At 39.8% G+C, this 13,503-nt stretch overlaps 1 protein-coding gene across 1 annotated transcript; it reads left to right on the top strand.

Moving 5' to 3' along the window:
• The first annotated feature begins 1,698 nt into the window (after window positions 1-1,698).
• On the top strand, window positions 1,699-12,671 carry LOC117262390 (ankyrin repeat and SOCS box protein 13). The gene is made up of 6 exons (XM_033635330.2): window positions 1,699-6,682; window positions 7,978-8,177; window positions 8,268-8,418; window positions 9,149-9,283; window positions 11,106-11,297; window positions 11,392-12,671. The coding sequence occupies exons 1-6, from the start codon at window positions 6,640-6,642 to the stop codon at window positions 11,643-11,645; spliced, it is 975 nt and encodes a 324-aa protein (XP_033491221.1). The 5' UTR covers window positions 1,699-6,639; the 3' UTR covers window positions 11,646-12,671.
• The last annotated feature ends 832 nt before the right edge of the window (window positions 12,672-13,503 follow it).

The following is a 13,503-nucleotide window of genomic DNA, read 5'->3' as shown; positions in this document are numbered from 1 at the left end:
TGGATTTTAGATTATTACTGAAAATAAACTCTGTGGCAAACTAATGTACAGTGCCCTCCAAAAGTATTGGAACAGTGAGTCCAATTCGTTTACTTTTGTTGTAGACTGAAAACATTTGGGTTTGACATCAAAAGATGAATATGAGACAAGAGATCAACATTTCAGCTTTTATTTCCAGGTATTTACATCTGGATCTGATACACAACTTAGAAGATAGCATTATTTGTAATGGAACACAAAATTTTTAGGTGAGCAAAAGTATTGGAACATATAAACTTAAAATAGATTAAAGTGAATGAGACTTAATATTTAGTTGCAAATCCTTTGCTTTCAATAACTGCATCAAGCCTGTGACCCATTGACATCACCAAACTTTTGCATTCTTCTTTTGTGATGCTTTTCCAGGCTTTCACCGCAGCCTCTTTCAGTTGTTGTTTGTTTTGGGGGGTTACTCCCTTCAGTCTCCTCTTCAGCAGGTAAAATGCATGCTCTATTGGGTTTAAGTCCGGAGACTGACTTGGCCAGTCTAAAACCTTCCACTTCTTGCCCCTGATGAACTCCTTTGTTGTTTTGGCAGTGTGTTTTGGGTCCTTATCTTGCTGCATGATGAAGGATCTCCCAATCAGTTTGGTTGCATCTTTCTTTAAATTAGCAGACAAAATGTTTCTGTAGACTTCTGAGTTCATTTTGCTGCTGCCATCATGTGTTACATCATCAATGAAGATGAAAGAGCCCGTCCCAGAAGAAGCCATGCAAGCCCAAGCCATGACATTACCTCCACCGTGTTTCACAGATGAGCTTGTATGTTTGGGATCATGAGCAGATCCTTTCTTTCTCCAAACTTTCGCCTTTCCATCACTTTGGAAAAAGTTAATCTTTGTCTCATCAGTCCATAAAACTTTTTCCCAGAAGTTTTGAGGCTCATCTCTGTACCTTTTGGCAAATTCCAGCCTGGCCTTCCTATTCTTCTTGCTAATGAGTGGTTTGCATCTTCTGGTGTAGCCTCTGTACTTTTGTTCATGAAGTCTTCTGCGAACAGTAGATTGTGATACCTTCACTCCTGCCCTCTGGAGGTTGTTGCTGATGTCACTAACAGTTGTTTTAGGGTCCTTCTTTACAGCTCTCACAATGTTTCTGTCATCAACTGCTGATGTTTTCCTTGGTCTACCTGTTCGACGTCTGTTGCTTAGTACACCAGTGGTTTCTTTCTTCTTCAGGACATTCCAAATGGTTGTACTGGCTATGGCCAATGTTTGTGCAATGGGTCTGATTGATTGTCCATCTTCTCTCAGATTCACAATTGCTTCTTTTTCACCCATAGACAGCTCTCTGGTTTTCATGTTGGTTCCACCTCTAAATGCAGTCTGCACAGGCAAAACCTATCGTACGCAATCTGAAACTGAGCTCAGACATTCAGTGCTATTTATTGTTTGAATAATCAATGTAATTGGGAGACACCTGGGCAACAAAACACACCTGTCAGTCACATGTTCCAATACTTTTGCTCTCATGAAAAATGGGTGGGTTCAAACAAAAGGTGCTATCTTCTAAGTTGTGTATCAGATCCAGATGTAAATACCTGGAAATGAAAGCTGAAATGTTGATCTCTTGTCCCATATTCATCTTTTAATGTCAAACCCAAATATTTTCAGTCTACAACAACAATAAAGGAATTGCCCTCACTGTTCCAATACTTTTGGAGGGCACTGTATATGACACTTACATGTTTTGGTAAGCAAGATCATCCTCACAAATGAGCACAATTTTTACGATTTTTGAAGCCTAAATACGATCTCCAGAAGTCAAAAGCTAACCCTATAAACGAACTACACCATGGGAACATGACTTCAACATCACCACCACAAGGCTGTAAAGCCATGTTCAGTGTAATGATGAGTCTGAATTCTGTAGTCCCATTTAGCCACTTGTTAATAACCACCTTTTGAACTATAAAGACTGAAGGGAAAGTTGAGATGAGTGCTAACACATTTAATTTTACACATTTTAAACATTCATTGAAGCACCACCAAATCTTAGTTCCAAGTTGTATAATTTCGGGTGAAGTATTTATGTAAACAAACTAGTAGGTGATTTCTGACTGAATTTGGATTGTAGACCATTTTGCGAGAATCATTCAAAGTCTTCAATAACCTGGTCCGAGGTTTGTTACCTTACAAAGCTCCATCAAGCAGTATTCGACAGGTTGACCTTGAATCTGTGTGTAACACGCTGTGCGTTCCAATATCCATACTATCATACTAAATAGTATGCCAGAAAAAAGATTTAGTACATAGTGTGTCAAATGCAGAATGCCAAAAAATAGCAGGATGTTCTACTACATCCTGCCTGTTTTTGCAGTATGCAAGCCAGCATGCTTTTTTGGCTATTCTGAGCCACAATCCTCTGCACAGCGGACCATATGTCACATTGACTCAGCAGAGATGACAGCTTGACAAGTCATTGACAGCTGATGGACAAAGATCGCGGTGATGGATGACAGCGCATTCAAGTAACTGATGACCAGTCAAACAGTAATAATAGGAATATTAATTAAGTGAACAAACTAATCATTAACATAACAAAAAAACATAACTATAAAATGACAATGAAAAAGAACTCCAGGTGTAATTTCACTGTCGCAAATATAATATATTAGAATCTACAATCTTCGCAGTTCTAACTTTAAAGTTAAACTTCATACATTGCAAAATAACAACAGCAGAGCTCTCCAGGTTGATCTCCGTCTTTAGCGAACTCTGTAAGTGGCGTTTGTTTTATATCTAAGGTAAGGGATATAAAAGCAAAGGGATCAAAGTTCAGGGCGTAATGTTATGAGAAAGTAGTATGTCCCGATTGTGTCCATACTGCATGCAACAGTACGTACTTTTTAAGGGCAACTGCAGAACCTACTAGAAGTAAAAAGACAAAGGTTGCGATTCAGAACGCACCCAGAGTGGTCCAAAGATGATGTTTTTCTGTAGGCTGACGTGGAAGTTAGTATTGCCCTGGCTCCCTCATCAAAAAGTCATGTTTCTCCCACTGGTCCCGCCCACAAGTTCCCATTTGGCTCATAGACTTTACATTGTGATGACTTCATAGAAAGTCCAAGAAAGTTTTACAAATATAAAACAACCGTGGCTCAAGGCTCATAGTGGCCTGTAGGGAAAATGCTATGTGCGCCGCAAGAGATTTTTTCAGCTGCAATACTGCAAGTGGCCACTGGGAAACATTTGCTGCAAGGCTGAGCCTGGGGGCCTGTCATTCCCTCGTCAAAAAGCCTATAGGATTTTTCCATTTTGGATTTTTGCTGAAAATAAAAAAAACTCTGTGGCAAACAAACATGTATGATACTTACATATTTTTTCATCAAGATAATCAGCACAAGATAATCGGCACAAATGAACACCACTTTCATGATAACTGAAGCCTAAAAGCAACGCCAGAAGTAAAAAGCTAACGTTAGGCTGTCAACAAACTACACTACGGTTACATGACCTAATGTAGTAACCTAACCACCATAAATAGACTGAAAAGCCATGTCCGACGCAGCTTGGCGTGGTGAAATTCTGTAGTCTCATTTAACCACTTGTAAGCAACCAGCTTTTATGAGACACACAGAAGCTTCATATTTTACAAACCATTGACTTCAAAACAAGGAAACCAGGAGTGCTAAAATGCTAACTCATTTTTAGGACTCATTCCTGAAGCGCTCTATATTAAATGGTCAGAAGTAGTGCCTGACCAAGTGTTAACCTTTGGGGCTCGCCTTTACGCTGTCAGCAGAACTGTGCTGAAACGACATCTGTGTAAATGGGACACCCAGCAGGACAGGACTGTGGACGAGACAGGTGTGACATTTTGATGACATAAAAGAAGAAAGAGTATTAAGCTACTGCAAGTTGGATAAAGTTGGCAATTTTATCTCAAGTATGGCCAATGGAGTAGACTCTCACTACCTGATATGGCAGTTTTACTGCAGTCACATGGGGAGTAGCAGGGATACCCATTAAGCAGAGCCTCATCTTCACCTGCTGTGAAAACGTTGATGGTCTATTGATACGTATTTTTCATCAACCACAATGAAATATGGGTAAATACAAGTTTAAGTTCTCTCAGTTGTTCATGCATGCATTATATAATTTTCAAGACTGCCTGTCAATTTCACACAGACCACAATGTAATGCTAAATTCTGACATAAAATTTCACTGATTGATGTAAAGTTACAACTTACAATATTTGTTTACTCTGATATCAGTGTTAATATTCTGATAAAACCAAGCCACTACTGTTTCAGCAGTTTCAAACACAACTTGGCCAAAAGAGCAGAGCTACGATGACAGGCCAAAACAAACATTGGTCCTTCTTTGACCTATAGACTGATGCCGCTGTTGGACCAGAACCAACAATTCACATTTACACGTGGGTTATGGTATAGACATGAGATAGCTACAACAAAGTCTGACTGGAATGCCTTCAACCTTCAACTTTATGCTTTATTGGTTGCCCGATATGTAATACAAACAAATGTTGGCAACACTGTAGTGTTGATGGATGGCTGGAATTACCAACGTTAGGACATTTTCAATGCCGCAGAAATACAATACTATAATGACCACACCTGCCTGATGCTTGCAATGGAGACTACACTAAAGAAGGACCATGTAAACTTCCATATGCCTACCAAACCAAAATACATAAAACTTACATAATGAATACGCAATATATTCAGTTCTGGCAAATTAATCTACTACTTGCATAGGATTACAGCTCTTATATCCAGCACACACACCTCAGAGTTGTAAGACCACAGGACTGCATATACCTGCCCAAATATTATGGTTTAAAAGGGGGAACTCAACAACAACAAAAGTTTCTGGGCCATCTGTGGCTCCACCAAAACATATTTAGTTACAGCGTTCCAGTAGCCATTAAAGGTTGGCCCCTCGAATGACATGGGGATTTTTGTAGCTTTTCTTTAGAACTCAAGCTTGATTATTTTTAACTGTTGCTACTAAGACGCAACATGTGACCAGGTACCGTCCTAACAACATGGGTAAATCGATCTTAAAAGTGTGATCAGTTAGCCTACATTTTTGGAACAGTTAACCACATGACCCACAAACCAAGACTGTAATAAGTACATAGTTCCAAAAAACCTCTGTGATCTACTATGTTGGATATTTTCAATTTGTGATAACACTGGGAAAAACAACATTTCTGTCTCCATAGGAGGTTAAAATCATGACACTAGATGTAGATCTGTTGCTGAAAGTCAACAAGAAAAAGTTTTGTGTTCCCTTGCAATGAAGTGGTGCAGGGTATTTATTTGTAGGCCAGCCTGGAAATTAACATCACCCTTGTTTGCTTGACAAAAAGCCAATTGAATTTTCGCGTTGGATTTTGTTCAATAAGATAATCCTCATGAACATAATTTCCATGATTTTTGAAGTGTAACTGCAATTGCCAAAAATAAAAAACAAACGTTAGGCTATAAACAAACTACACCAGGTTGCATGACTTCAACGTCGCCACCACAATGAGGCCGTAAAGCTGTGTTCAAGTCTTATTTAGCCACTTGGAAGCAACCACATTTTTAAAGACCCTGAAAAGCTTAAAAATTTATTAGTCTGGCATATTTAATTTCGTAGAACGTGAAAGTAGGATAGAAGTAAACCGTCTGTGAAGTGAAAATCTCATTAGCTTTACCACAGACCTTATTTCAGACCTCTTACCAAAAACCCATTAAAAAAACCTTTGACTTCAAGAAGAGGGAACTGGAAGAGCAAAAACTCTATCTTGTCTCCAGGTTTAATGACCCATTCCTGCAGTAACGTTACTCTATAATTTGAGGTACCTTGCAAAAACGATGTGTTCCCTTACAATACATTTTGCATTACCCAACAATAACTTTTGAATTCTCTTGCAATAAAGCACAAAGTTAATCTTAGTTAGCCTATAGCTTTTCGTGGGAACTTATTCTCAGCCTAAAAATGCCACTTAAAAAACCCCAGACAAACATAAAAATGAATGATGCTGCTGTTGAAATGCAGTTAATGGAAAAAACAACAAATCCAAAGCCTCAAAAGACACAAATCATAAGTTAGCAAGGTTAGCAAGGGTAATGCTAGCTAAAGTTAGCCCTGTTAGCTAGTGTAAACAAAACACATACAATCAACAATTCCTACCTTTGCTCTTGGAAATGTTATCGTCTGTCCAGTATTGTATCGATTTAGTTAAAAATATAATTTGAATGGGTTTATATGCCAGCTAGCGCAAAACCCAAAACCATAATGTTAAGCAAGCTAGCTAAACCCAAGTAGCTAAACAAGGATTTTTTTTTATTGTAAAAATATTATCAATAACCTCACACTTTTTTCTTGTTTCTTTTTAAAATGTTATTAGTTGGTGTCTTTTTTAAAAAAAACCTTGACTGGACTCTGCCTTCTGTAGGCCAGTCGCCTACATATCCCAGAATTCCATGCCATTGTTTATTTGGACTGAGCCTCTGCTGCCGTCACTGCTGCCCAGCGTTGACAGTAATGCGGCTCTTTGAGTCTTTATTCTTCTGCTTTAAAATGAATGACATGTGTGGCTGAAGCTACGAGATTAACGGAGACGAAAAAAAACGGTAACATGAAATGGAGATCACTCGGACCAGACCGTCCTTGTATGGAGAAATCGGTAAGTAGCTTACAGTTGGTGACCAGCGGTAGCCCAAGAAATCTCAGCTAGCTAACCGAGTGACCGGGTGAAGCAGGTAGCTGCTATCACTAGCTGTCATTAGCTTTAATTTCATGGTTACTAACTTATAGTGCTAGCCAGACGTATAGCTAGGTTAACGTTAGTAGCATGCTGTATTAAAGTGGCTGACGTTAGTGTGAAAGCATGGCAGCAAGCTGTAAGCTCGTTATCGAGGTTAGGCCAGCAGGCACCAGTGTAACGGTACACTTAGATTTGCTCTGTAACAGCAAATGTGACACACTTAAAGATGTATATTACACAACATAGACTGTATGAATGTGCATGTGAATGGACTCTATAACACATACATTACAGTGTAATTCAATCCAATACACTAATACTATTATTAGGGTTTGCATCATCATATTAGATAAGATACAACTAAGTTGTCATAGCATAATAAAATACAGGACACGACTGAGTGATGCAGTTAAGCATCTAACTGTAGGTGCAAAAAGCAGTAATTTTCACAATCAAATATAGTGTAAATAAAATGTAAGGGACATGAACACTAGATACACACATTATTAGCAGCATGAACATTATTAATAGTGTGTATGAATACAGATATAGACAGTATGTACATGGTAAGCAATGCAAAATATATAGTGCAGGTGTAATTACAGTTGATGCTAACAACAGACAAATACAGAACAAACAGCTGAAGGTATGATATGAGTACAGTGTATGCACTATAATACATTATGTAAAGCAGTGGTTTTCAAACCTTTTGAGCCTAAGGCAAAATCTCAAGGCACACCTGTATTTATATCTGTGCACAATAGCTTCTATATTGTGTGTTATCACTCTTACCACAACATAAGACAATAAAAATAATAAAAAAATAAGACAGATTTTGTGATATTGTCTACTGACTTTTCTGTCAGTGGTAGGTCATCTTCGCTAGTGAGTAGCTGCAAATTGTTCCGTACAATAAAGCGATCCCTCGGCCCACTCATGGCTTTCTCCTTTTAAATGTTATCATCCCTCACACTGGCTGCCAATCAGGGCTTTTGAAGTGACACACTTCTCATGCACGAACGAATACTAAGAAAAGCTCTGGCTAAAAATAAGTAATACTACATTTTCCCCTGTGTTTGAATAGTTTGACTAGAAAGATAAACATGAATTTGAAGAGGGATCCATGTTAATCACAAGTCAACATGCTGTAACCCAGACAATGTAAGCATCATGAATACAAAGGCTCAGTCTTGTTTGACCTCTCATATTTGCAGCTCACGGTCTTGGATTCTGGACGGACCGGTCAGCAGTGCATGAGGCTGCTGCACAGGGGAGGGCCCTCCAGCTGCAGCAGTTGATCGAGGGAGGTGCAGCAGTGAACATCGTGGCAGTTGACTCAATCACCCCTCTGCATGAGGCCTGTATACAGGGACAGACCCAGTGTGTCAGGCTGCTGTTGGACGCTGGTGCGCAGGTGAGATGGCGTCAGTGAGGATGGTGACTGCCTTCATCAGTGCATGACTGGCATATTTTTTTAACTTCATTATGGCTCTTTGCCCTCCAGGTGGATGCTCGGAACATCGATGGCAGCACTCCGCTGTGTGATGCCTGTGCAGCTGGTAGCCTTGAATGTGTCAAGCTGCTGCTGGAGTACGGAGCAACAGTTAATCCTCCACTGTTTACCTTCTCTCCACTTCATGAAGCCTGCATGGGAGGTGTGTCTTGTTATGTACAACATCACACAGGAATGTGTAAATGTTGAGCCATATCCATTTACATGTATTCGCTTATCAGTCTCGCATTGATTTCACACAGTGTTTTTGTAGTGTGTTAATGCAGATGAAAAGTGGGACTACTAATTATCTTTCTGGAAAAAGTGAATCAATGAATCATCAAGGCAGACCGTAACTACACAGAGTTCCTCAGAATTCTTCCTAAATAGTGCAGGGACCACAGTTTGCTCATGGCTCATTTAATTCGTGTTGTAACCAGTTGGAAAACATTTGAAAAAATCTCCTGTGATAGGAAACTTCTCCCAGAGGCAGGGACGTGGCAGACAAAACAAGAAGGGAGAGCAGTACAGGGGAAGCAGAATGCAATACCAGAGCTCTCCAGCTCTTGATTGTTCATTTAAAGCCTTTCATGATGTAGCGATAAAGCAGAAACCCAATCACACAAACACCAGTAAGACTATGGGACAAGAGTGTACTGGCGAAGGTACTGGAACACACTGATGGTTGCAGTATTGATTTGAAAACTGAAGTGACCAGTAAGGAGAAAGCTTTAGTGAAACTCCAGCCAAAATCTATTCATGCTGAAAAACAGCTTCCCTAATCTGTGAAGGATGAACCCGCAAAAAATGACAGCACATGTATAGCTCACAGAAAATGAATGTATCTATATTAATTCATCAAATATGATTTTATGTGACTTCTCTTACAATAGGGAATTCCGATTGTGTTCAGCTCATGATTGATCAAGGAGCTTACATGGAGGCGCATGACTGCCACTATGGGACACCGCTCCATGTGGCCTGTGCGAGGCAACATTACGACTGCGCCAAAGTTCTCCTCATTGCAGGTGAGTTCATGTTTGTCCTCTGCGCACCAGAGCTGGGTATAATTAAATGTCTTAAATGTGCTTCCTTAATATTATTTATTTCAAGGCAGCAACAATTTTTGTGTAGATGTCTTTTTTTAGTCGTTAGGACTGCAGTTGAAGAATATTTTATGTACTGATTGATCAAATAACCACTTTTTCAAAAACTGTAGAACAGTCATAAAATGTTTTGAAGGTTTGTTATCTTAGAAAAGACATTTAAGATATAGCAGGGTGGGCGGTCTGTGTTTATTTCACAACAGTCAGATGCTGGTTGCACTAAATGAAAGCAGCAGATCTGAGGTTTGCCAGCGCGCAATATCATTTCAGTTAGAGATAGCAGATGAAACAGATATCTGCTGCATTCAGACAGCTGTAAGGAGAGTCACCAGAGTAAAGGCCTTCAGTATTATACTAAGGCATACCAGACAACATGTGTGTTTATATTTACATGTCAAATGAACCCTTCCCAACACCTGCAAGCTATGACAGCAGTAACTACAAAAAACAGCCCTAACTGGTTAGAGCATACAGTCTTCTCATGACATGATGTCATCAGACATTACCTACAGTTTCTGCCCCCCGCCCTCAGTATTGATGACGTTTGTTTTGTAAGGATTCATTTTTAAATTACTTTAATTACAATCATCAGTCAGCAAGATTTCATTGGTTGCTTAGTCACAGAAAAAAAACAAATGTGAAACTCTGTTAGGAGCTGCTCCTTGTCCAAATAAATCAAAACTATATGACTGGACCATGTGAGAATTAAATTTGAAACGACAGACACAGGAAGTAGCAACACTCAGCAGTCAGACAGGAGCCACGTTACAAACCAATCACAGCTGACAGATATCTTTCCCTTCTTCTGTAAATATTCAGTCTGATAAACATGGAAAAGTTGATCGTGTTAGTGCAGGGCTAGCCAGAGCTTTACATCTGTCCCACGTACAATAGGCCTACACACTTATAAACAGCACCTGGAAGAAGATCAGCTCTGCACTCAGGATTTCGGGTAAACAGGCTACATGGTGCTTGTTACCTGCCACCGTGCTCAGCTGGCACAAAAAAGGCACAAGAGTAGCACCCAGCACCTGATCTCGCACTTTTCAGGTGGTTAAAGATGTGGCATGTGTATGGCCTCTAATTTACAGGGCTGGTACCTGCGGTTATTCCACAGGCTAGTTAATAACATGCCGGGCAGGAAATCCAAAGTGTGGGATCATTTTGAGAAGGTGAAGGACGAACCCAAGGTGATATGTAAAGTCATCTTCATTGGTCGACTACAAACATGACGTATCATCTGAAACATGGAAGTAGCTACATGCCCATTAGCCACTTAGCACAATCATTACTGTTTTGCCGACAGTGTCATTAACAGGCGGCTCACTCAGTGTGTGACGTGCACTTGTAGATAAAATATAGACCTATATTAATGAAGGTTCATTAGTACGGTTTTGTATTTCTCTGTAATGTAGCACAGTGTTAACAATGTTACTGACACTATTTTTTCTCACACCTTCAACTCAAACCATTGTGTTGCCCCGCCCAAATTGGTATCGTAAACATGCGGGCGACTAGTCGACTAATGGCCCTAAATGATGACTATTGGTCGACTAGGAATATTCTTAGTTATGGGCAGCCCCAGATTAAAAGTTTAAGTGGAAATATACAAGACTTTTGCAACAACTTTGCTTTAATGGCCACAGAATAATGACACCATCACCATATTAATTGGTGTACATGCACATGCTATGGACGGGAGAAGTACTTCTCTCTTAAACTGTCTTGTCTTTCTCTCCCATAGGGGCAAATGTGAACGCTGCTAAGCTACATGAGACGGCCCTTCATCATGCTGCCAAAACAAAGAGCGTTAGCTTGATCGATCTACTGGTGGAGTTTGGGGGGAACGTGTACGCCAGAGATAACCTGAACAAGAAACCCATCCACTACACCAGTCAGGGATCTCCCTCTTATCTCTGCCTTGAGTACTATGAGAGTGAGTCTGTTCATTTATATCCTGTCACTGCCAGTATGTAGATAATCTAAGAGCATAGATAAAGACGTCATCTCTGTTGTTTTCTCCTCCTCAGATACCCCTCTCAGTCTACAGCAGATCAGCAGAGTGGCTGTGAGAGGGGCCCTCGGCGCAAGAGCACGTGAAGTTGTTTCCAAGCTGGACTTGCCCAATCGTATTATAAGTTTTCTTTCTCACATGCCGCCCCCGGTTATAGAAATTGAATCACCCACAGGGAACTTAAGCCGCAGCCCCTCGGAGGATAAATCTGGACCAGTTACGCCTGCTGACTCTGTGGATCTCTCTACAGAAAGTCATACGACGGGATGATGACGTTGGCAGAAGTGCAGCACAGATGAAATGTCTTAACACTGCCGCACTAGTAAGGTGCAGAGAGATTTTATAACTTTAATTATCAGATTGTTTACCCAAGTAAATTAGACAGTGTTGATTTATATGTACCATCAGTTTATCAAGACTGTTTTGACATCCAGCAAACACGAAGCAACAGGAGCATCCCACTGGAGTCATGTTAAAGGCCACTGAATGAATGATGAGTCCAGTATTTACGTGCAGTTATCTCTAGTGTGGTCCACTGACTCCTGAGGAAAATACACTCACCAGCCACTTCGACTGTTTCTCTTTAGCTTCTTTTAAAAGAAAAGGCTGTTCCTGACTGTTAAGAGAGATGAAATTCAACTATACAGTCTGTGTAAAGTGCACAAGACTTTAACAACTAGCAATTAAAGGCCATGCACACCCATAATTAACATCAACTGTGTGTTCACAGGTGATACTAATCATTTTAATGATCAGACGTCCTCTCAGGACTGTGTGGGCATGTACAGACTGTTGATCGACACAGACTGTTCTGTTATCTTTTTGCACGTAACAGCAGCGAGTTACAAGGTTCATTCTCTTCATTATTGCTTCATCCAGTCTGCTGACCTCGAATAACTTCCAGCATAGCTCAGCCCACCTTCATACTGAGCAGCCACACCCATGTGGGTGTGTAGGGCCTTTGAATTCCAAGAAGCTTTGGCAACACAACAATTTTGACGTCATTTGAGTCAAAAAGTATTGCTTAATGGTGCGTGAACTATATAAACATTAACTTGGCTCACTCATCCTGACCAGTTGAGTGTGAATGTAAGTGTCATTTCATTATAGATCCTGTAACACTGAATTGAACCCAGATGGAACATGAAGTAGTTTGATTATGAAGATTATATCACTGTATGTATTTGTATATATATTATTTATTTTTCATGTAAATTTGTAAATAATACAGATGGTTCTACCTCCTCTTACATTTGTATAAACAAATAGACCACTACAGGACAATTTTAAAAAGAAGTGTTTGTTGTTGTGTCCTCTGTTGGAACAAAAGTCAAAACTGGTTCTTGTTTTTGTTTGTTTATGACAGTGTTGCTTTGAGAGGAATATTGCCTCAAGGACTGCACCTGTCAAAACTACATTGTTATTAGTTAGTTCAGTCCAGACTTTCCAAACTAATCTGTGCGGAAAAAATGCATTACTGCCCATTATAGTAATGTAACACTGTCAGAACTTACGACACACGTTCACTGTTTCAAGCAAGTTTCAAGAGTCTGCTTATTCATTTTAATAAATGATACTCAAAAAACATAGTCCTTGGCAAGATCATCACAAGACAGATACCCTGTGTGGATATCAGGATTGTCGGTTATAGGGGAACCTGCAGAAGATTAGATGAGAGCAACCTGCAGCCACAACTTCAGTGAGGCGTGCCCACAAGCACAATGACAGCATTCATTCAGTCTGACATGCACCAAAAACATGTTTGAACTTGAACCACGGCTACAGAGCCTGACAGGTGTATATTCTTTGATATTGATGGCTTATTACATGAACAGAAAAGATGTTTTTACAGACTACTTGATCTCAAGGATAAAAAATAAATATTAAAAGGGGGGAGGGGGAATTTAGTCTACAATTAAAAACTTGTCTATCTGATTCCAGTTATGTTTAAACTGTGAAAAATGATGAAGGACACGAGTTGGGTATTAATGTGTGCCTTCACAACACCCTACTTTGGGTTTCAGAAACAGTTTTAATTAAAAAATAAAGACGTCAACCTGCTGTAATAAATAGGATGTGGTATTTCTTCTCTGGGAATACAAACTGTATTTGGATTCAATCAGTTTGG

This window comes from Epinephelus lanceolatus, chromosome 5 (genome assembly GCF_041903045.1).
Source record: "Epinephelus lanceolatus isolate andai-2023 chromosome 5, ASM4190304v1, whole genome shotgun sequence".
NCBI classification, from domain to species: Eukaryota; Metazoa; Chordata; class Actinopteri; order Perciformes; family Serranidae; genus Epinephelus; species Epinephelus lanceolatus.
The sequence above is the reverse complement of the archived record's forward strand: the minus strand, read 5'-3'. Positions and strand labels throughout refer to the sequence as shown.

Excerpts from the sequence above, each read along its gene's own strand:
- LOC117262390 (XM_033635330.2), top strand. The coding sequence starts at position 6,640 with ATGGAGATCACTCGGACCAGACCGTCCTTGTATGGAGAAATCG. Across the intron at positions 8,178-8,267 it reads TGTTGGACGCTGGTGCGCAG|GTGGATGCTCGGAACATCGA; the intron begins GTGAGATGGCGT and ends TTTGCCCTCCAG. Across the intron at positions 9,284-11,105 it reads CAAAGTTCTCCTCATTGCAG|GGGCAAATGTGAACGCTGCT; the intron begins GTGAGTTCATGT and ends TCTCTCCCATAG.